Source organism: Letharia columbiana (genome assembly GCF_014066305.1).
Source record: "Letharia columbiana isolate WasteWater2 chromosome Unknown Sc0000047_s0, whole genome shotgun sequence".
NCBI lineage: Eukaryota > Fungi > Ascomycota > Lecanoromycetes > Lecanorales > Parmeliaceae > Letharia > Letharia columbiana.
Window position 1 is genome coordinate 14,351 of NW_023501091.1, and position 26,341 is coordinate 40,691.

Below are 26,341 nucleotides of genomic sequence, written 5' to 3' on the forward strand. Positions count from 1 at the left end.
TAAGAAATATCTTATAGATAATAATAACTTATAGCGTATAGGCTATAAACGACGTCTAGCTTTAACTATTAATAAAACGATTTTTAAAACTATCATAACTCGAATAAGAAAGACGATTATCGCTATAATCGAGAATCGTATATCTTCTACTATTATATCGAGTATTTATATCTTAAGTATCTTTTAGAATATATCGAAGGCGATAATCGATATAGATTTAAGGAATTTAATATATTTTAATTATAGAAAGATAAGTTATATAAGACGCGATTATTTAATATAGAAATAGACTAACGCTAATAAGAAGACCTTATAAGAGATAAAAATCTACGAACTTACTATCGATAACGAATATAAGATAAATCTACTATTTGACGCTTACGAAGTCTCTAAGAATTCGGAAAATAAATAGTCTCTATCAAAGTCATAGTAAGGGGAAACCTATAATATATGTTTATTAAATACTTCTAATAATTCTTTAGCACGCCGTCCTTTTAGAATATAAGTAACGCTATCGTTATAGAGACGGAAATACTTACTCTAGAATACCCTTATCGATAGTAAGTGTACTAAGATATATATAGTTATTAATGAGTTTCTGGTTTATAGGGTTTATAAAGAATTGCTATTAAAACCGGTTTTACTATCGAAATCTAAATCTCTAAAGAATTACGATGGCCGGATCGTAAAGAAACCTATTACTTATTATTTACTTTCGATAATAATAGTAAATAGCTATTAAGAGAAAACGTATTCTATACTTATCGCCTCTCTTATATATAATATAATTTTAGGAAAACTATAAATAAATAAGTATAGGGTGCTTCTCGATATAATGAAAGATAAGATTCTTTTTATATTAAACCGCTATAATTATAATGATAACGAGACCTCGATAGCGAAGAATCTCGCTATCTTATTAAATTCGAAATCGAAACCCCTTACCCTATAGATTATCTTAAAGAAAGAACCTTCTCCTCAACTCACATATAATGATAACTCGAACTCTACTATCGACTTAAATGTCCCTAGCGAATTAACTAATAGAAAGAGATTTACATCTACTCTTAGAATATAAGATAAAAATGAGATATAAACCTATAATTCATTAATATCGTCGAAATTAGTATCATATCATACTACTAATTAGCGCGTAATAAGGAAAACCAACTATTTACTCTTATTATAAACGAGATCTATAACTCGCTATTAAAGAAGTTATCTCCTTCGAAGAAATTATATAATCCTCGCGTACCGGTTAATAAGCTATACTCTTATAACTTAGAAAAGAAGTATAAGAGATATTATAAATCGAATTATTCTATTTAAATTAACGCTATCGAAATCGTTAACTCTAAAAATATTAAAAGAAAACTCTCTATCGAGTATTATGACTATTTAGATATTTTCGATAGAACGAAGATAGATGAACTACTATTACACCGCCCTTATAATTATAAATTAAAATTTATAAAGGCCGATATCGCCGGATTACTAAAGAGTTAAGTCTATTTTATATTCGAATATAAGTTAAAATAGATTAAGAAGTATTTAGATAAGTATCTAAAAAAGGGCTTTATAATATCTAGTTATACTCCGTTTATATCCTCTATTCTATTTACCGAGAAACTAAATAAGGGTCTACGCTTTTATATAAACTATCGAAGGCTAAATACTATTACTAAGAGAAATCGATATTTAATTCCATTAATAGACGAGGTTCTCGCGAGAATTTAGGGCTATAAATACCTTACTCGATTAGATATTATAGCCGTATTTAATAAATTACGTATATACCCCGATAGTAAGAATTTTACTATATTCGTTATCTCCCTCGGCGTATATAAGTATTAAGTACTCTTCTTCGGTCTAATTAATAGCCTAGCCACCTATTAGTAATATATAAATAATATTCTATTCGAGTATTTAAACGACTTCTGTTAAGTCTATCTTAACGATATTCTTATTTATAGTTAATCGAGAAAGAAACACGTTATATATATTCGAAAGATTCTTTAGAAGCTACGGAAGGTCGGATTATAGATAGATATTCTTAAATACGAATTTCATATTTAGAAAACGAAATTTTTAGATTTTTTTATTTCGATTAATAATTTATAAATAAACTTTATTAAAATTTAAGCTATTATTAAATAGTCTATTTCTATTAATTTAAAGAAGATATAGACCTTTATTAGCTTTTATAACTTCTATCGTCGATTTATAAGAGACTTTTCGAAAATTATGAAATTAATAATAAAACTTATAGTTAAGAAAGCGATATTCGATTAGTTATCGGCCTATTAAAAAGCCTTTTATTTATTAAAGATAATCGTTATAAAAGCTTTAATTCTACGCTATTTCGATAGATCGAAGAACGTTATACTCGAAACGAACTCCTCTAATTATATTAATAATAATATTCTATTCTAATACGATAATGACGGAGTCTTACACTCGATAGCTTTTTATAGTAAAAATCTTATTCTAATTAAGTATAATTATTAGATCTATAATAAAAAATTATTAGCTATTATTCGCTATCTAAAATACTAGCGTTCTAAACTAAAATATATTAATATCTTTATTAAGATCTTTACGAACTATAAAGATCTAATATACTTTATTAAAGAAAGAGATCTAAGCTATCGCTAGGCCCGCTATTTAAATATACTATTCGAATTTAATATTAAAATCATCTATCGTCTAGGGTCTTAGAACGTAAAGGCTAATATACTTATATATATAGTCGATTCTAAGTCGAATAGTTCTAAGGATAAACGCTTAAAGTAGTAGTATTAGATAATACTTATATCTAACTATTTAAAACTTAATAATAGCGATATCGAGATATATACTATCGACGACTCTATCTTTCATAAAATAATCTAAAAAAATAAGACTAATAAGTTATATAACGAGATTTATAAGACAATTACGAAAGATAAGAATAAACTTCGCGAAGTTATACTTAATAAGTGTATTATAAAGAACGAGGTACTCTACTATAAGAATCGCTTATAAATATTAGAAGATTTATATATCGACGTTATTCGCGAAGTATATAATTAGCTCTCATATAGATATTTCGATATAACTTATATTTATAAGCTACTTAAGTAAGAATATTATTAGCGAGATATAAAAGCTATCGTTATTATCTATATTCGAAATTACTACGCCTACTATAGATCTAAGACCCCTCGCGATTAAGAATATAGTCTATTATAATCTCTATCAATTTCTTAAAAGCGATAATAGAATATCTCGATAGACTTTATAACGAGTTTATTTATATTTAATAGATATAACACTATTTAAATAGCGATAGACCGATTTACTAAGAAATATTATTACGTTATATACTCTAATATAGATAAAGAAACTATAATCGAAAAGACGGTTAATATATTACTTAAGAAGGTCTTTCGCTTATACGGTTTATCGGCGTCGATAATTTCGAATAGAGGCTCTTAATTTATATCGATAATATAAAAGACTTTCTATAAATAACTCGGGATTAAGGCTAAGCTATTAATAGCCTTTTATTTCAAAATCGATAAATAGACTAAACGGGCTAATTAGAATATAAAACGTTATCTTCGAATATACTATAACTATATATAGAATAATTAATCTAGATAATTATTTATTATCGAGTTCGTCGATAATAATACTACTTCCGCAGCGACGGGTATCTCATTATTCTTTATAAATAAGGGCTTTTACTCTTAAATGAGTTTTAGCTTAGATATTATTAATTATAATATCACTTATAAGCGTCTTAACGCTATTCGAGCGAAAGATATTATCGAGTATATATAATAAATTCTTAATTATATTAAAAATAATATAAATTATATTTAAAAGGCTATAATAATCTAAATTAATAAGCGACGCTAGAAGATTACTTTTAAAGTAAACGATATAATCTTCCTTAATAATAAGAATATTACCTTAAATCGATCGTTATAGAAGTTAAATAATAAGAGATATAATCTATTTAAGATAATAGATCTCGTAAAAACCTTTTATCGCTTAAAGCTTTTAGTGAGTATAAAGATTTATAATATATTTTACTCTAATCTCTTAAGCCTTATATCGATAGACCCCTTATTTAAATAGATTAATTCTTTATTAAAGTATATTACTATCGAAAGTCGAATCGAATAGATAATAGAGGAGATTATCGCCTCTAAATTTATCAACGACTATCTTAAGTACCGAGTGAAATAGAAGAGTCTCGATAAGGATCTTAAATAATATAACTCGGATAGTGGCGAATTTGAAAATTATTAAGATATAATTAATAATTTCTATAAGCGATATTCGTAAGCAGTTTACTAAGCCCGACAATATCTCGGACATCGCGTTTTTAAACGAATTAAAACCGTCCGATATTTTATAACAGCTTTATTTTCTTCGCGTTCGTAATCCGATTTCTCAGATCTATATTACTTTATAATAGCCGTATTTTAAATTTACTAGATTATCTCCCCTTATTAATATAACTCTTAATATATTTCGAAGTTATATTAGATTATACGCGAATCTTACTATTATCGTCGCTAGATATAATCGATATCGATTAAATAACTTATTACGAAGAAGCTTACGTTAAACTAATTTAATACTAAATTAAAGTTTAGCGTCTATAGCTCGATTTAATTCGAGATCTCTCGACTAATTAACTCGCATTATTTTATTAATATCCTTTACGCTAGAATATCAACTTGGAAATCACCATCACTTATTAAAATACTTATATTTACTACTCGTCTATTACTACACCGATTCCTTTTAGACTAAAATTCTTACGCTCGCTATATCTCTAGCTAGCGACGACGTTAACGCGAAGATTAAGACGTAAGCTCTCGCTATTTATATTACCGCCGAGGAAGACCGTAATACTAAAAGTCCCGAATATTAAAAGTTCTTTATTATTTTATCAATTTTTAAGCGAGCGTATATATATACTATTTTTTACTACTCTTTTACTTATTATTTATAAGAGTATAATTCTATAGAGAGGGGGTAGTATTATAATCGTACTCTATATCTTCCTTAATATATTATTTAGCTCTATAGTCTATTAGAGTCTAGCGTATCTTAATAGAGCCATCTACTATTATTTAATATCTTCTATCTATATAGTTATTCGATATCTAATTATCTTATTTAATATATCTATATTAATATCTCATCTATATCAATTCTAACAATTATAACGCTTAAAAATATAAGAATTTATAATAAATATAAGAGAAGATAAAAAATTAAGTAATTATATTAGTTAGAAAAGATATCTATTATTAAATAAAATAGATATTTATAAACTATAATATAGATATTAAAAAGCTATATAATAAAAATCGCGAATAAATATTTTTATCGTTAATATTAATTTTATATCTATTAAATAATATAATAACTTAAATTTATATACTTTAGCGATACTTTTTATTAAGAGATAGCGAGTTAATTAATATTATTAAAGAGATATTAATTAATACTTCTTATAGACGAAATTAATAAAGAATAAAAAAAAAATCTAACTAATAATAAGAGGGCTATTATCTATTTTTAATTAAATTAATTATTATTAAAGTCTTACGAAGGGTGATATCAAAAGTCCTGCATATGCGCTAAATCTCTTAGTATACTTAACAAATATTCTAATCCTCCATATCACTACTTTTTACTTAATAGCGACGTCAATGCTATACATAGGAGGTGCTACATACGGGTGCATACATACGGAGTGTACTACATTGCTGAAATCACGAGCTAATATAGAAGAGGTTGAAGTAAATAGAGCGAATACCGAGACATATTGCGGAGGTTATTCGTCTTAAGGCGGTAACGAATATAGGAAAGGTCGTGAGGGAGGTGATATACGGCTCTATAACTCTCGGAGCGAGTAAATAAGTATATACGTAGCTATATAAAGCATCATCACTAGAAAAATAAAGCTATTCGAGAAAGGTCGATTTATCAAAATGTCAAGCATGCCAAGAGATTTAGCGCATGTCAGGACTTTTAATATCGACCTCCGTATTAAGATCTATAGCGTCTCTCTTTAAAGTTTTAAAGTTAATAAATCTTTTTTAAGATAATTAAGAGATAGTAGACTTATTAATATATTACTTAATAGCTCTTTATCGTCGATCTCTTAATTCTTTATAAAAGCTACTTCTTATACTTAGTAATAGCGAAGCGATAACTTTATACCCTTAAGTTTTTAGTTATTTACGCTATCTATCTTATAAGCCTCTTTAATATTTCTATTAAGAATTATAATTAATTTTAAAATATAATTCTTTTCGATTATAATATCTTTTTTACGCGATAAGTACTTTTTATTTATAAATATATCTAGAAATAAGTAGTACTTCTCGATTAAGATTTATATCTTAGATATTTATATTCGTTAGATATATATCTTATTCTCTTTAAATCTTTCTTCTTATTAGCTTTAATATTTCTATTAAATTTATTCTTATCTTTCTTTCTCGACTTTTTAATTTTTTCTTCTTCGATCTTATAAATAATATTTTAAACTCTCGCTATTATATTAAATTCTTACTTCTAATCTAATTTATATTAAGATTATTTATAACTATTATTTAGCTTACGATACTTTAAAGTCTAAAAATCTAAGATTTTATTTTTCGTATTAAAATTATTAATTACGCGTTTCTTCGAATAAGAAGTTCTTATTAATAAAAAGAATATAAAGAGATTATCGTTAGAATAATAAATTTATATATTTTTTAATAATTAGAAAGATAATTAGAATTCTATTCTATATTAAATATCTTAACCCTCTTCTATCTAAATAAAGTACTTTTAATTATCTTATTCTTATTTTTTATATACTTTCTCTTATTATATATTAACGTATTATTCGTATAAGCTTTATATTCTTAATTATTAATATAACTCTTTTATTATAAATAGCGTAGAGATTATTAATTATATAATTTATTAATAGAATAATAACTTAATAAAAAGCTAATATATAATAAAATTTCGATATTAGAGCTACTTCGATAGCTTCTTATAATATATTTAATATAAAAGTCTAAATTTATATAGTATAATAAGATAATAATATTATATTAATAATCTTCTATATTATATAAATAAAAGGTCTTTTTAAAAGAAGTAAATTAATTAATTTCTAATATTTTTTAATCTCTTATAAAGTAATAGCTAAAATATTATTAATTATATATATATATTACTTAATAAAATATTATATTACTATACTTACTTTCTTATTTTTAATATTAATTTTTAATCTTTATAAGTAAAGACCTTAGAATATTTTTTCTAGCGATCTTTATATCGAGAGCGCGAATAACTAAAGACTTATTCTATTCGATTTTTTTCGCGATTATCTTTTTATAATTAAAAGATTTTAAAATTTTCTTTTAACTTAAAGTCTTAATATAAAGATTAAATAGATAATTATTTAACTAATTATTTATATCGTTAAAAAGATTATTAAGATTTATATTATCTTTTAAATAAATCGACGAAGTATATAAATCGATATCGCTATTTCTATATAACGATAGTATAATAAAATTACTATTAAGATTAATAATTATTAATAATATATTATTATTAAATTAGATTAAGACGAATAAGATAAAATAATTATAATATAAAATATTAATAAGAGAAAATATTTAATTTATAATAAAATACTAAGGAAGAAAGAAAGAGAGAATTTCTACTTATAGCTTTAATATTTTAAACTCTATCTAGTATTATATTAGCGAAGTCTATTAAATTTAATTTATTAAATTATATTATATAATATAATAATTATACTTCTAATTATTATTATAATTATATTAGTTTATTAGAATTAATATAGAGATATATTATATAAATAAGATAGAATAGAATAATAAGACTATCGAACTATATATATAAAAAGAAGATATAATATAATAGAGAATATCTCCGCTAAGGCTCGCTAGCTATAGGGCTAAGAGCTAAGTAAAGTACGCTCGTAATAGTACTTCTCTCTCTTAAAGAGCCATAGCCTCTTATAGCTAATAGATCGAAGATATAGACCTATTACTCGCCTTATATCTTTAAATATTTATAATCCTTCGAAAGAATTATCGCTCGCTGAAATCTATAAAAATAAAGACTTTTAATATATACTATACTAGATTAAATTAATACTTTTCTTCGACGACGACTACGATAGCAATATCGCGTCTCGGAGATTCCGCTTATATATCGCTAATAGCACTTTATTATAGCGTTAAGAGGCGACTAACTTAATAAGAATCTATAAAGAATTAAATAGATAATAATCGAAAAAGAATTTATTATATAATAGTTATCTAATATAATAAAGAAGAAATCGATAAAATAATATAATCTAATTAATCGAGGTTTTTTAAATCGAATCGAGTCGTAAGCGCTAAAACTCTAAATTAATATTAAATAATTTCGATATAAGTTTCTCTATAGAACGCTATATAGCTAATATCGATTAAGATTATTAACGACGATAATAAGATATATAAATAACGTATTATAGCTTTAAAAGTCGTTTAGATATATAATAATATAGAGAGTTTAATTAATAGATTTAATATAAGATAATTATTTAATAATATAAGTCTAAGAAATTAATTTACGAATATAAAGAAAAATAAGATCTTTTTAAAGATATCGAATAGTTTTAATTTATTTAAAAATATAATATTCGAGGATTTATCGATCTCTATACTAATTTCGACTATATTTATAGAATTACTACGTTCTTAACTATATCTATTATATTCTTATAACTATATTATTTATAAATTTAATAAATTTATATAACTTATCGTTTATAAATCTAGTAAATTCAATCTATTATCTATATTTCTCTAGATTAAAGCGAGAAATAATAGTATATTTATTACGCGGTTTACTTATATCTTCGAGTCTCGTCTTAATATACTATTTAATAAATACCTTTACTTTCTTATCTATTAGTCGTTCGATATATATTTAATTATAATATTTTAATATAATAAGATATTTCTTTAAATCTAGTAATATTTACTTTCTTTTATATATAATATATTCGTCTAGAAGATAAAGATTTATTCTATCTTTTAAGTTAATTATAAGATCTAGCTAAATAATATTAATCTAATATTCTTTATCGCTATACTTCTATATATATATAATATATTTTATAAACTCTATATAATACTCGAAAAATAATTAATTATTACGTCTTTTAAAGATTAAATAGTTATAAATATTTCTTTATCGAATAATATCTACTTAAGTCTTATAAAGATTAATTAATTAATCTAGAAGATTATTATTAGAGAATAAATCGTATATCGAATAATAATATTAGTAATATTATATAAATAAAATATTAACTATAAAGGTTATTAAGTAATATATATATCGAAGTTATTAGAGTGTTAAGCCGCTAAGGAGCTAGCTCGAATAAAGCCTAGCGTAAGTCTAAAGAAGAAATACCGATTAAAATTATAATAGTTATCGACTAAGAGATAGAAGGATTTTTTATAGTCGTTCGACGTCTAGATATTATATACTCGATAGTCTTTTCTCTAAGACGCGATATAACGTAATTTATTTAAAAAGCGTCGATAGAATAATAGTCTTTATTAAGGCTAAGTTTATCTATAATTCTTATTTTCTAATTCTTAAATTTAGATCTATTATTATTAAAAATAGATAAATTCGATAATCTCGAATTAAGTAACTATCTAACTAGCTATAATAATATTAATCGATATTAATATCGATATATTCTTAATACTTCGAAATCTTATAGTAAAGATAGAGGTAGAAACGAGGATAGAGGAGTAGAGATATTAGTCGAGTTTTAGATTTATATCTTCTCTTAATAACTTAATATCTTATAATATCGCTAATAAAGATTCTTAGTAGATAGAGAGCGCTATATATATAGTATATAAAGTTATAACGAATTTAAAGGCGAATATCTCGTATATAGATCTTTATATATAAGATAGTATATAGAATAAGACTAACTACGATATATAGGAGATCGTAGTTTAAAGAAAGATAAAGTATTCTTATAACGACGATATGAAAGACGATATCTTAATATCGATATAGGTGAATTTAAAGAATTTATAATATATTAAATATAGATAAGAACGAAGCGAAGAAGATAGGCGTAAAAATAGCGATTTTGGCTAGGCTTTTCTATCGAGGGATTATAAATATTAAATAGTATTTTTATCGAGTAAAATAGAGAGATCTCTAGAACTTCGATACTATGAAGATATATACGAGTTAAGAAAGATAGTAAATCTCTATATTAAAAGTCGAAATTTAACTATAACGCTCGAAATAGTATTAATTCTTTTATTTCTTAATCGATTAAGTCGTTATAAAGATTATAAATACTTTAAATAATATTCTTTTAAATAATAGAAAGTTCGTCGAGGGTCTATTATTCGATAATAGACTTTTTACGAGAAACGAAGCGAAGAAGGATTTCTTATATTCGATATAGGAGAGTCGTTTTTTAATAAATTAGACTATCGTTAATAATATAGACTATCTAATATAGATTCTTTCGAATAATATAGATATCTAATAAAGCTTCTATATAATAGAAATACTTAGCGTTTTCTTTATTAGACTCGATCGCTTACTTCGAGTAGAAAGTAAAAAAACTCGTCTATTCTCTTCGCCGAGGGGGGTATAAAGAAGTCTTATTATAATATTAGAACTAGTATAGAGATATATTATATAAGTAAGATAGAATAGAATAATAAGACTATCGAATTATATATATGAAAAGAAGATATAATATAATAGAGGATATCTTCGTTAAGACTCGCTAGCTATAGAACTAAGAGCTAAGTAGAATACGCTCGTAATATATTTAACTTTAAAGAGACTAATCTTTTAATTAGAAAATTTATATCTAGATATTTAATAACTATATATTAGAATATACTTACTTTAAATTCTAGATATAAATATTTTTACTCTTAGATAAGATAAAGAAGCTATAGATTTAGAATCGAATATTACTAAAAGTTATCTACTATTTTCTATTATATTTCAACTATTTATAATTATTAATATACTTATTAATAAGAAAAGCGTATTATTACTATACGAATTTAATCGCGATATTAATAATAACTATAGAAATTAAAGCTATCGAATATAAAGATACTCGCTAATAAGAAAAGTATACTATTATTATATGAATTTAATCGCGATATTAGTAGTAATTATAGAAACTAAAATTATCGAATATAAGAATATCTATTAATAAGAAAGACGTATTATTACTATATAAATTTAGTCGCGATATTAATAATAACTATAGAAATTAAAGCTATCGAACGTAGAAATATAATCTTTAATTTAATATAGATTCTAGAATAAGAAGCCTCTTTTCTAACCCTTATAGGCGTATATCTATATTTAAATTAATTTAAGAGATTTTATTTTATAAATATAAAATATATAAAGTTATTAGATTAAATATAATAGTTAAATATTATTAATTAAGCGTAATAAGTAGAATAATAATTAGAATATCTTATTCTTAACTTAGAATAGTTTTTCTTTTATTTATTATATATTTTCTTTTTATAAAAACTACGTTTAGACTTTAATAATACTATATTATTATTTATAAACTTATATCTTATTATAATTATCTAAGAAACTATATATCTTTTAATTATAAAGTAATTTTTTTTATATAAAATATATATAATTAAGCCGCTAGATATTAGTTAGTAATTTTTTTTATTTATAATTATTAAAAAGTAAGTTATATTATTAAAATTACTTATTAATTTTATCTTTATAACTTCTTAAAATACGCTTAATATAGAGAATTAAATTCGAAGCGAATTAATTAAATTTAAAGTTATATAAATTAAAATCTTCTTTACTACTCGAGTAAATATAATTTAAAAAATAATTAAATTTATTAACTTTTATAATTCGCGGATTTTCTTTAATATATAGATTTTAAAGTCTAATTAATAATAATATAATTAATACGTATAATTAATTTATTATTTAATTTAAATATATATAATCGATATAATTATATACTTTTCTTATTTATAATTATACTTCTTAAACTTTATATATAATCTTCTAATTTTTATCTTCGCGAAGTCTTATTTTTTCTTTACTTTAATAATTTAAATAAGTCTAGATTAATAATTAATAAATTATTAAGAATTTCTTAAGTTTTTATAATTATCGAGTTAATAGCTTTAATAGATAATAATATTATATATTAATAAACTATATTTAATATTATAATTAATTATTATATTAAGAGATATAGCGCTATTAAGCGTATATTTACTTTATAAAAATAATATTATTAATTTAATTTAACTATAGAATATAGAGAAAATAATTTTATTTTTTTTAGATATAGATAATATTATAATAAATAAGTATATTATAATATAAATATTATAATAATAAAAAGAATTTTTAAGAAAGAAGAGAATAGATTAGAAAAGAATAATATTAAATATTTATTATTAAATTAATTAATATTATATAATTAAAATCTTATTAAAATAAAATATTATTAAAAGTTAAATTAAATTTAAATATTAATTAAAAAGCTAATTAGAAAAAGAGGTTAATTTTTTTTTATTAATATATATCGTAGAGCTATATATAAGCGCTTCTTTCTATATTTTAAATATACTTTAAATATTTATAGCTATATATATACGCTCTCTCTTATATTTTATATATTTCGATATTCTTTATATACGCGATATATTTATTAAAGATAATCTTATTAATCTAATTAATTTCTATTTAATCTTATATTTACTAGTTATAAGAAAAACTCTTTATTTTAATATTATAACTTTATTAATTCGTTATTCTTAGATATTAAGTCGTTTATAGCTTATAATTAATCTACTTACTTTCTTCTCTTCTTCTATTTTAAAAATAAAAGAAGATATTATTTCTTTTTCGTCTTCGCCTATAATAAATTAATTATTATTTTTATAAGATTAAAGATATCGATTTAAAGATAAAGTCGCTTAATTAAAAGCGAAGAATATAATATTTTAATATTTTAACGCTTAAATAAAAGATATTATAATATTACTCAAATAGAAGAGAGTTATATTAATAAAAAAGATTTTAAAATTTAAAAATAATTTTAGCGCGATAAAAGATTTAATTTCTCTATATATAGAAGATTTAGATAATAATTAATTTAGCTAATTAAATTATTAAAGTATTTAAATTAAATTTTAATTCTATATTAATATCTAATAAAATTTATTTAATAATTTTAAGATATTAATATACGCTCTTATTAATATAATTAATAATTAAAATATTAATTAAAAAGATATAATTTTTAATTTTAATATTTAAAATAATATAGCGATAAATAAGTAGTATTAAAGCGAATTAAATATATATTATATTAAGTAGAAAAGCGTTAATAGCTAGACTAATTAGAGTTTTAAATTAATTAAATTAAATATTAATTCTATATTAATATTATTATATACTTTTAAATATATAATTACTAATTATAATATTAATTAGAAAGAATTAATCTCTAATTTAAAATATTAAAAATAATATAATAATATATTATTAAAGTAATATAAGTTTCTATTATAATAAGAAGATAGAATTTATATATTAAATATTAATCTTATTTTATTTTTAATATTTTATTTATTTATATATCTCTTTTAATTTCTCTTTAAATATCTTAATTTTAAGATATTAATTAAATCTTTATTTAGTATAAACTTAACTTTCTTAATTAATAATATTTAATATAAGATATTAATAAATATATTTCGATATAAAGATAATAATAAATCTTATTTTCTTTTTAATATTAATAATAAAAAATAATAAATATAATAATAGATAAAGATAATATAGATTATATAGAATTAATTTAAATCTAATAATAATTATTAATCTATTTATTAGAGTTTAGAAATTAGAAAATTCTAGAAATAAATATAATTTAATAAATATATTACTCGTTAATTCTAGAGAGTTATATATTATTTATTATTATTATAATAAGATTCTAATTTATCTATTTATAGATTATAAAATAAGCGATATAATAGTATATATTAAGTTTAAAAGATATATTAAGAAATCTAATTTAAGTAGTTTATAATAAATAAATTTAATCGATAGTTATAAAAATTAGATATATTTCTAAATTAGATAATATAAATTATTAATAAATAAAATAATAAATAGAATATCTAGTTTACTATTTACTCTAGAAAAAATAATATTAAAATTCTCTTATAATATTAGAAAGTTAAAAGCTTATACGCGAAGATTTCTTAGAATAATTTTATCGCTAAATTATAAATATTAATATTTTATTTATAATTATTAATAATTTTAAAATATTATAATTCTTACGCTATCTCGACTCTAATATATAATTAAAGTCGATATTTATTATAAAGAATTAATTAATAAAAAAAACTATAGAGCTAGAGATAAGATTATTAAAGAATTTATTAATTAATAATATTAAAGTCTCTCTAATTCTAAATTATTAGTTATTTTATAATTACTAATTATTTATAATAATTCTAATCTTTTTTATTAATATTAATTAGTAATAATATAAGATTTTTATAAACTTTAAATATATCGAAGATAAATATACTAGTTAAAAACTTATAAGTATTATTAATTTAATTTTTATAGAATATAAGATTTAAATTTATATATTTAGATTTATAATTAATAACGCTAATAATAATAATATACTCTTCGAAGATTTAATTACTTATTTTTTTATTTTCGTAGTAAAAAACTCGCTTAATATTAAAGAATTTAAGTCTTTAAATTATTTATAATATATTCTTTATATAATATATATTATTTAATTAATTTTAAAAAAACTTCTAAATAATATTAGAATTATTTTAATAAATAAGAAATTTTAAAGAAGTTAAGATAATAAAGAAGATAAGAATTAAGTTTAAATAAGTATAATTAATCTATTAATAACTCTAATAAAAATATAATATTTCTTATTATTATTCTAATTATTATATTATTAATTATATTAAAATTTAAAAAATCGCTATATATATTAATATTAGCGATTAATATAAAGAGATTTTTTTATATTATAAGCTAAACGACTTTAAGATAAAAACGTTTTAATATTAGATAAATATTAATCTTCCTAAAAAAGAAGTAATATTATTAGAGATACTCTTTTAAGCTCTTTTAGAATATTAAGACTTATTAAAATTTAATTTATTAGATATTAATTCGCGCTCTACTTCTTTATATCGATATTATATATTTTTTTAAAAAATAGATTAATTACTTACTTAAGATTAAATAATAAAAAATAATTATAAATAGAAATTATAGTCTAAGCGTCTAAATAATTTTTAATTAATTTCTAATAAATTTAATATTTAATTTAGCTTATTAAATCTTTTTATAAATTTATAAAATTAATAAATAGAGGAAAGAAGGCTATAATTTATTATATTTTTAATATTTATAATTATCTATTTAATTATATAGATAAAAAGCTTAAAAATTAAGAAGAAAAGGAGATTTTTTAGAAAAAAGAACTTTTTAAAGTTTTTAAAATGGCTTTTAAGAGAAATTAGATTATTTTATTATAATTAAATTTAATTAAATTTAAACTATCTATATAATTAAGTTACGCTTTTATATTTAAATTTATAATAATATAAAGTTAAAAAAAATTAAATTAAAAGATTAATATTAAAAAAAAGCTATAAATAAAGATCTACTAAAAAGCGCTTAAAAAGATATTTTAAAATTATTAAAATATTAATATAAATAGTTAATTATAAAGAGCTAAGCGAATAAATTAATTAAATAAAAATACGCTTAATTAAGATAATAGAATTTAAGATTAAAAATTTAAATAATAAAAATAAATATAATTAGCTTTAATAGTATAGAAGAAATAATAAATCTTCTAATTATTATTCTAATTATAATCTTACTTCTAATCTTTATAAAGCTTCTTTTAATAATTTAGCGAATCTCTTAATTCTAAAGTAATAAAAGAAATTAAAAATTTAGTATATATAATAGAATAAGGTAGGGCTGAACTAGAAAACCTTGAATTTGTATGTGCAGCCAATCATAAATTCGTCAGGTCTACGCTTTTTGGTTAGATACCGCGGGTAAATAAATTAGCGTCCGCAACTATCAAAAATCTATAAAAATCTATGTGTAGAAGTCTTCCACTCTGAAATAACCAGCTCTCTAAGGATACTATTACTTCTTAATTTCGTAAATTGTAGAGCTCAATATGCGCTTTCTAACGCTGTAAAAATAATGAAGTTTGGCCTACTATTAGTGGATTAAATGGATATTTAAATATGGTAGTTATAGTAGTCACACCAGACGCGTCCGGGATCGGATAATAATCCTTCCACCTGTTTGTTATTCTTCCACTATTCTATCAATTCTATCAATTCTACCAATTCTATCAATTCTATCAATTCCACCAATATGAACATAATCGTCTTCGGTACCCCTCGCCCAATTAGAGCCCCCTTTACTGACGCCCACCCCCCTCGGCGAATCCGCTACTGCTGGCAATCGAGAGCCGCAAGCGAGCCCAACAGCTACCTACTACTGCTCATAAACGCGTTGAAAGGCCCTCAAAAAGAGCCCAAACGGATACGTTCTCCCCTACATACTCCTCCCAAGCCAGCGGTAGGTGAGTTAAACTAACATTCAAATATTGTTAGACCAAACGCGTGCCGGACGTCATATGCTCTCCACGATTCCACATCAAATCATCACTCAGCAAGCGGAGAACACGACTGTAACTTGGCCTGTCATCCCCACTGCATTGAGGAGTAAGAGGAGGAACTACAACAGGCAAATGCGGAGAACACTGCGGAGAAACCAAGCGGCAACAAGGCCACCATCGTCAAGAACACGGCTCAGCTCCCCAAGATCCCACGTCATATCAGTTATCCACTCAGTCAGCCACTCAGCTAGCTCAGCTTTCAGCTAGCCACTCAGCTAGCCACTCAGTCTGATACTCTACAAGAGGAGGAAGAAAGAGGAGGAACTACAACAGGCAAATGAGGAGAACACTGCGGGGAAACCAGAGCGGCAACAAGGCCCCCAGCACCAAGAACACGGCTCAGCTCTCCAAGATCCCACGTCATATGCTCTCCACGGTTCCATATCAAATCATCACTCAACAAGCGGAATAACCCCGAATTTATGATTGGCTGCACATACAAATTCAAGGTTTGTTCAGCCTACCTTATTCTTTCAAACTACCTTTTTTTACATATTCTATATATGCTTTTTAAAAAATATATTAACTATCTATTTAAGATTAAATAATAAAAAATAATTATAAATAAAAATTATAATTTAATAGTCTAAATAATTTTTAATTAATTTCTAATAAATTTAATATTTAATTTAGTTTATTAAATCTTTTTATAAGTTTATAAAATTAATAAGTAGAGAAAAGAAAATTATAATTTATTATATTTTTAATATTTATAATTATTTATTTAATTATATAAATAAAAAGCTTAAAAAATTAAAAAGAAAGAGAGTTTCTTAAAAAAAGAACTTTTTAAAGTTTTTAAAATAACTCATGAGAAATTAGTTATTTATTATAATCGAATTTAATTAAATTTAAACTATCTATATAAATAAGTTACGCTTTTATATTTAAATTATAATAATATAAAATTAAAAAAAATTAAATTAAAAGATAAATATTAAAAAAAAATTATAAATAAAGATCTACTAAAAAGCGCTTAAAAAGATATTTTAAAATTATTAAAATATTAATATAAGTAGTTAATTATAAAGAGCTAAGCGAATAAATTAATTAAATAAAAATACGCTTAATTAAATAATAAAATTTAAGATTAAAAATTTAAATAATAAAAATAAATATAATTAGTTTTAATAATATAGATAAAATAATAAATCTTCTAATTATTATTCTAGTTATAATCTTACCTCTAATCTTTATAAAGCTTTTTTTAATAATTTAATAAATCTTTTAATCTTAAAGTAATAAAAGAAATTAAAATTTAAATATATTATAATTACTCGATTAATTTATAATATTCTTTATTTTCTTATAAAGACTATTATATATAAGCGATATTTTTTAATAATTAAAAGATATTATAATATTTAAAAGTATTATTTATTAATAATATTTCGTATTTTAATAATAATTCTTTATATAAAGTATTATAAAAATAAGTTTAAATAGATTAGATTTAATTTTAAAAGAGATCTTAATATATCAAATTAGATTAAAAGAGCTAATAGTACTTTATATAAAAACTTAATTAATATCTATAATAATTATATTAATAAAGATAATAAGCTTATAAAAAGTACTTCGATAAATCTAATATTTATAAATTTATTAAGATATATCGCTAATACTTTATAATATATAGAGAGATAATTAATAGATTTATAATTAGAGAAAATTAATAATAATAGATCTAGTTTTAATAAAGAGATTTAAGATAATTTAAAAAGCGAATTTATTTATAAATAGTTAATAAGTTTAATTAGATAAAGATAAATTTAAGATATTTAGAAGAATTATAATAGAATAGAATAGAAGAGTAGATTAGAGTTTAAGAGAAGAATAAATATAAAATTTATTAAGCTTATTTAACGCGTTAAGATAAATATATAAATAAAGATAATTATAGAATTTTATTCTTATAATATTTAAAGATTTAAAATTTAAAATATTCTTTTATATTATAATTTTAAGAAGAAGAATAGAGACGCTTATAGTTCTAATTATTATTTTAATTATTATTATTAATAAGAAGATAAATAGCTATATTAAATTACTCTTTATATTCTCTCTCTCTTAATAAAGAAGAATAAATATATTCTATATATCTTAATCGAATTATTCTATAAATATAGAAATCTTAATCGAGATATTTTATATATATATTATTTTATAATATAATATTATAGATATATTATATCGTAAGATATTTCGCTAAGATTTTAAATTTATATTAGAAAAATAATATAATATTCGACTCTATTTATATTATACTCGAATACGATATAATATTACTTAATATAAAATATCTTATAGAATATATTATATCTTTTCGACTAGTAGACTTATAATACTTATTTAATAGCTTTCTCTTTATATTCTTTAAGATTCTTTAATTATATAATATAATCTTTAGCTTTATATCTTTAATAAAGTCTTTTAAATTAATATATATTAGATTGTTAATTCTTTACTTTAAAGTAATAAGAGTTATTATTACTCTATAATTATAAACTTAATTAATTAAGCGTTAAAAGACGTAATAGCTATATATAAAGAGTTCGGCTTTAAGATATAAAGATCGAATATCTATAAGATTATTAATAAAATTCGATAAAGGCGTAAGCGTAGAAAATTAAATAATTATTATCGAAGAAGTAATAGTAGAAGCTAGCGCACGATTTTCCTCCTATCTTTTATTTCTCTTTTTATAAGTATTATTCTTTAGATTATTCTTTAATTTACGCTATATAGCGATTACTATATTTATAAACGATTAATTAATAATAAGTCTATCGATTTAATTCTCTAGAATAATTATAAACTAGCTAACTAGATTTTAAGACGTAATAAAATAATATCTATAAGAATCTTTAGAGTAATTAATATAGTAGACTAATTTAGAATAATTCTAATTATTATAATTCTTCTTAAAATACTTTTAGCGAGTATAAATATTACATCTAATAGTAAAAATAGAATTAATTTTATTCTTTATAGTCTATATACTAAGTAGTTATCTAATAAAATATAAGCTTATTAGAATATCGATAAGGCTTATAAATCTATTATCTTAAGTCTTATTACTATAAATAATTATTAGAGAAATTATTTTAGTAGTAATAGACTTCTTCTTAATAATATTAAACTTATTATAAATATAATAATATATTAAACTAAGCTAAAGCTTTTTTTTATACTTTTAATTATATAATTCCTCGAAAACTATATCTAAAATCTATTTATACTCGCTAGAATAAGTTTTCTAAATATTAAAATACTTTTATTTAATAATAATAAGAGAGCTATATAATAAAGTTATAATAAGAGAGACTCGATAATATAATATATACTTAAGCGATATAGTATACTTATAATTTTTACTATTTTAATTAGCTAATAATAGATATAATAATAAAAATTCGTTATATAGCTAATATCTCTTAATCTTAATATTAAATATAATCTTTTCGCTTTTTTAAAACGACTTTACGTTAAGTTTATATAATATAACGTCCTTCTTCTCTTACTTACTAAGCGAGTTATTTTTTTAAATAAAAGAATTAGAAAGCTTTAATTTCCCTCTTGATTTAGCTAATTTCTTATCCGCTAATTTCTTATTCTTTAATTTCTTACTCTTCTTCTATTATTAACTTTCTAAAACCTCCTAATAATTTCTTTTCTCTCTATTCTTCTTATTATTAATTATTACTTATAAGTCTAATTAGATAATAAGCGAAGTCGCTTATATATTAAGAGGAGAAAAAGAAGAAGAAAGATTATAATATAATAAGTAAGAATTATATAAACTATCTAATTATCTTAGAAGAGCTAGACTCTCGCTAATAAGTATTTAATTAAAGATTAATTTTAAATTAATAGAATATTATTTACTAATTAGAAGATCTAGCGAAGATATATTATTTAAAGACTTAGAAAGCTAACTTAATAGCGGCGAATTAAATCTTATAAGATCTAGAAGAGACTTAATTATTAATTTAAAACGCTATTACTTAAAAGACTTCGATTTATTAAGTCTTAATAACGATATTATCGACTTATAAGATATTATTACGAGTCTTAGACTAGATGCTTTAAAGGTAAATAGACGTAATAGAAATATCTATTACTACTTCTCTCTTCATAACTATATTCTAGAAGAGCGAAGGCCGTTTATTATTAACGACTAGCAGGATATTTATACGCCTCTTCCTTACAATAGGCTTTTTAAGGTTACTAAGCTTCTTCTTAGATAATTATTTAAATAATATAGCGGCGATAATATAATCTATAAATATAGTAAGAGGAGGATCCTTCTATATATCTATACTATATCGCTAGTTAGATAACTTTAATTCTAGCCTAATTAGGAAGGTAGAATAGCTACTGCGATGCCTATATAACGAAATACCTCTTGCGCACATTTGGCGGTGGTCACGGCGAAAATTTGGTGGGGTGGCTGTCAAACGGGCGCTCCCGCAAATGGTTTTGCAAAAAGGAGTATGCGACCCGCAGAGAAAATCGTAGATTTCCCCACGAACCTCGCATAGATTTCGAAGCCCAAACTTCATCCGCCCTAGGATTCATCATGCGAAACCCTTTTTCCAAGTTCGCAAGAGTAGAATATATAAAGTGTACGGTTTCGTTCTAGATTTGAAGTATTTGGAAAGTTGTGTGAACCGGAAATATTCAAGGGGTACCGGATAAACACTGGTGGTGGTAGTAGTGGTAGTAGTACTTCAGAATTGAACCGTCTGCCTCTCGGTTCATTTCCGCCTCTCCTTCTCCTTCCCGAGTAAACTCCTAGCAGGCTCGCGCAGCCAGATCTCCGGACCCGTAGCACCGTTGCCAGCTCTCTCCACTATGACTTCAACCTGCTTGGCAACTGTCCGGTTCGAGCTCACCGTAGTCATACTTTGCATCCACCCGTACATGAAAACACTGCGATTGATATCCGTCAACTGCTCGGCCACTTGCAACGCGACAGGCGGTAGTGTGCCTCTTTGTATCGCGTTCTCAAGATCATACTCGGAGACCTCAGCTTGAACAATGCGAATGGGTAGGCCCAAGGAAGATGGAATAGCGTAGTCGCTGTACTTAGCGAACGCTTCTCTCAAACCATTCCCCGACCGTGCTGGCCCATCCCCTATCAGCAATACTGTCCTCGCTTTCTCGTTTGGCATTCCAATGGTGTCCACAATCTCCTTCATTCGCTTGGCTGCTTCGTGCGTGCATACTAGATCTTTATTCGCCATGGCTGGCCAGAGGCTTGAGGGCAGAAGGTGTTCCCGGGTTTCCATTTCAATTTGCCGTGTTATCGCTGAATTGTAGTTGGGCAGAATTGGATGATTGGCTGTGTGAGATAAGTCGGAGACGAGGGCGAGTAGTATCGTGCAGTCGATGTTTAAAGTGTCCGTCAAGGGCGGGTGGGGAGAGGGCAAGAGACGGGGAAAGGCACTTTCCTTGAACAGTCCATTTGAAGCGCTCTGATCTCCAAGGTCAATGACTGCACCGGTTGACCGAATACGTTCAAGTACCGGCATCAGCTCTGGTGGAGGACTAGACGAAATTTTTGGGAGGACAAAACGAATCCTAGGGTGCTTGTAGTGGATTCGGTGGGCCTGAGATGCGCGAAGCAGGTCATATGCTACCTTCATCAGTTCTATTCGATCAACATCATCTTCGTCGGAGGTGCTGTTGCCATTCTCTTGTTCTTCATCTTCGCTGGACGAGTCTGCCGCTTCCCACTTTGCTTTGGCGATCTCCATTGAGAGACGGTTTCCTGTAATAGTAGACACTTTAATCCACTCTTCACCGTCGTGGGCCACTATATCCACCAATGCACACCTCTTCTCCGCTGCTTTCTTGCTGTCTCTTGTAGGTCGATTGTCCCAATAGAATCGTTTGCCGAATGTCACTAGAGCTTTGCTTGCTTTCGCAGCGTCCCAAATGGCAGCATAGAATGGCAGGTTTGAGGAGCGAAGTGTATGTATAGTTTTCTCGGCTGTGAGATCTGCGTATGCGAGCTTCTGTAGAGACTTATGCTCCGTCGCTACCGATGTCTGAAACTTGTGTATGTCGACTGCAGGTTCTTGCTCTAATCTTTGCTCGGCCACGAATTTTTTGAAGTCCTCAAGCTCGTTGACGAGGCTTTGGCATCTCGCGAGCAGGTCCTCGACAAGAGAACTTCCCTCTGTACTCGCTGCTTCTGTAGTTGCGGAGCCATTCGTGATGCTTGATACCACGCCACCAACCCTCTCCGCATCGGAATCGTAGTCCTCGGCCATACTGACACCAGTGTTCAGTCGTCTTCGAAGAAATGGTCGTCTCAGGCCCCACGAGACTGCCAAATTCACGGCCCTAAACGCCGACGTAGACTACTCTATCTCCGGCCTTCCACATTTGACCTGTGATGAGGAAGGCATCTTTACAGTCACAGACTACTTCAAGACGCACCATGCCCTACCTCGCCACCGCTCAATCATACCTGGAGCAATCCGCCCTCCTGATATCCGCGCGCCCCACCACCGTACGTCCTTCTTCTTTCTATGCCCATCAATCTACCTATTGACCAACCCTGTCCTCGCAGACCCGAATAACAACTAAATACACAATCTCCGGCCCTAAGCCTTCTCCCTCACCCTCGAAATCAACGTCTTCTCCCCCACCAAAATCCGAGCCTTCGGAACACCAAGTCCCGTCACACCAAAGTCAGGCGCCAAAAGCGACGCTTACGCTTAAATCATACGATCCAGTATCAGGCACATGTCTAAAATATAAGACTGATAAGGCGGCGGAAGTGGGGCGGCTGGTGGCGAGTTTAGGAAATTGTGGGAGGGTTATGGCTGCGCTACCAGCGAGGGAGCAGACGGAGGTCAAGGAGGAACCAGGAGAGGAGATGGAGGGTGTGGCTGCTGTGAAGCTGGAGGATACGAAAGTCCCTACGAGTAAGGGTGGAGCCAAAGGTGGGCAAGCGCAAGGGAAAGGTGGAGGTGGAGAGAAAGGAGGAGGTGGTGGGGGCGGCGGTGGGAAGAAGAAGAAAGGGAAGAAGTGATGGGGATTTGGACAACTGTATTATTGGCGATCTTTGCCATTCGATTGGAGCATGTATATTGTAAATACGATCTGTTCTAATCGAGGGCTGGTTACCAAAAGCATCGTAGATACCCAGCCATACCAAACGCCTTTGCTCGATGCTTGGAATCCATCAAGTAACGCTTTGAACATACTCGAAAAGAAATGATTTCCTGACACATCTCTCGCTACCGAAATCTCTCCGTTAGTCATTCTTTCCCGTCAACCTCTTGTGTTCCGCCGAGTTTCGTGGGGATTCATCGTCGTCGGACCACTTATCCCCGTCCTCTCCCACTGCGAATATGGTCTCGCCATCTAATGACTGCCGTTGGTGATGGCTGCCATTCATTGGTTTAGGAGGCATGGGTGATAGTGCTCCATCACCATTCTCCATTGCATCTGGCGATCGAGCGTCTTCCTCGTCTAATGAGCCACCAAAGGAAGCAATTTCGAAGCCCTCATCATCTTGGGCAAGCTGCAGACCGGTCAGCATGAACGGATGGAATATCATCGCCGACTAATTACCTCGTCGCTCATAGCAAATCTTCGGTTGTTCGCCGTCGGCCTCCACAGGTACGCGACATAGGCTATATCCACCAAGTACACCAGATTCAGCCATCCATCGAGGATGAACCACCTTGTCTTCCAGTGGTCCGGCACGAAATTTGGATCGCTTCTTCCAGCGAAGGTGAATGAGTTGAGGAAAAAGAAGGCGAAAATGACCACGATACTACCCAATATGCACCACCAGAGCTTCTTGTACATCATTGCCTTGACACTCTGTTTCCTCTCGAGCAGATCCTTCATCGTCAGGTTCAAAGAGTTTAGCGTCCAAACGTAGAAGGCCGTTAGAGTCGCTGCCAAAGGTAAGATGACCAGAAGGACAAGAGGCCCCGCGTTATCTGGCGTAATCGTCAAGCTCGCAACGGCGTAGATGACTCCAAAGACGAAGTGTGTCAGAGCCAGAACGCGGACATACCACATCGTCCTGCCGAGACTAGGTTTAACAACACCGTAACCCATGCAGACTATGAGAAGCAGGAAGAAGGAGAAAGAATTCCTGCCAGCATTGAGTATGGCGACGATTATCATCAGACATTTCGCCAGCGCGTTATTCCCATGGTTATTGGAGTAGTCTAGGAGCATCAGTCCGCAACGAAGACAACACAATGGAGTAAGCATACCATAGAAACCCCATGTCATCAGTTGCTCGACTATAAGGAATACGATGATTGCCGTGATATAGTTCTGGACGGGTACTACCCACTGTCAGCTGCTGCAACTCGAGTGATACGCATGCTTAAACTTACATATATCGTGACGGTTCTGAACATAGAGGAAGCCCCAAAATCTGTTTTCCGTGAGTAAAGCTGCAGCACAAACGTGTTGCTAGACCACATACATCGACATAACGGCATAGACAATTGTGAGACCCCCGTAGAAAGGTAGCTTCGCAATCTGGGCAGCTTGCAACTCTCCGTATGCATTCCTGAACTCGACAACCGCTTTGTAATCTTCCGCAGAGAATCCGTAGGTTCCAACACAATAGTACCCTGTCCTCTTGACTGGGTAATTCACTGGCTGGGGATCCTTCAAGTGGACCGACTGGGTAATGACCGGGTTTTTCGATGCTTCCGACGCGTTGGAACTTAATATGAATTCCCCAATCTGTGAAGCCTCGCAGAAAGAGGACTCCACACTTGCATCGTCACAGATGAATGCTTTCTGAACCGCAGTACGGATCAGCTCGAGGCTCCCAAAAATGCAGGGGATCCGTTCCCACCTTTGGAGCATCCTCTGAAGGCCACACGCCCACTAAATCCTCGTCCTTCCACTCAAATATGACAAGGCTAACTATCGGGTCTTCATCACCTTCTGGTGTAGCCTGGATGAACTTGGTGAGTATGAACGGGTCCACACTGCCGCCCCATGCGCTCTTGCTGTACATTCCATTGCATTGCTGCCTTTTTTGCTCTTTTTGTGTCTATTGCAGTATTAGCTTCGTACGGCTCGCGGGGTTTCCTTCATGCTTACAATCTCAACCTCACTGGAAAGGACACTCGATATAAATAGCGCAAGCGCGAGCAAAGCTCCACGCAACGCCTTCATCTTGGCTTTTGGACTGCTCGAGCTGACTGAGAAATATTTTCTGATAGCGAGAATCTAAGTCTCGTCTTCATCTGGCTTGACAATTGACAGGCCAGGTCAAGGCAATCATAGAAGCCTGCTGCAAGGCGAGAAGCTCCGCCGAGGGCTTGGCGCTGATTCCGCTAAGGCTGCAGCCCTACAATATACGCCTTGGCAGGAAAAGAACCATACCCTTAAGACTGAAATGTGCACTTAGAAGAGCCGTCACAGCGAGAAGGTCAACTTTCGTACATCTTGTTTATATATGAG

At 26.9% G+C, this 26,341-nt stretch overlaps 3 protein-coding genes across 3 annotated transcripts; 1 reads left to right on the forward strand and 2 right to left on the reverse strand.

The window, feature by feature from the left end:
- Window positions 1–21,636: 21,636 nt before the first annotated feature.
- Window positions 21,637–23,157, reverse strand: HO173_010211 (uncharacterized protein; the record flags this gene model as incomplete). Its single annotated transcript, XM_037312097.1, has 1 exon — window positions 21,637–23,157. One exon carries the CDS (start codon window positions 23,155–23,157, stop codon window positions 21,637–21,639), a length of 1,521 nt encoding a protein of 506 aa, XP_037160891.1.
- Window positions 23,158–23,327: 170 nt separating this feature from the next.
- Window positions 23,328–23,924, forward strand: HO173_010212 (uncharacterized protein; the record flags this gene model as incomplete). The annotated part of the gene is made up of 2 exons (XM_037312098.1): window positions 23,328–23,399; window positions 23,460–23,924. The coding sequence occupies 2 exons, from the start codon at window positions 23,328–23,330 to the stop codon at window positions 23,922–23,924; spliced, it is 537 nt and encodes a 178-aa protein (XP_037160892.1).
- A 225-nt stretch (window positions 23,925–24,149) lies between these two features.
- HO173_010213 (uncharacterized protein) lies at window positions 24,150–26,053 on the reverse strand (the record flags this gene model as incomplete). The annotated part of the gene is made up of 7 exons (XM_037312099.1): window positions 24,150–24,419; window positions 24,470–25,080; window positions 25,129–25,203; window positions 25,255–25,295; window positions 25,347–25,669; window positions 25,728–25,928; window positions 25,979–26,053. The coding sequence occupies 7 exons, from the start codon at window positions 26,051–26,053 to the stop codon at window positions 24,150–24,152; spliced, it is 1,596 nt and encodes a 531-aa protein (XP_037160893.1).
- Between the last annotated feature and the right edge of the window lie 288 nt (window positions 26,054–26,341).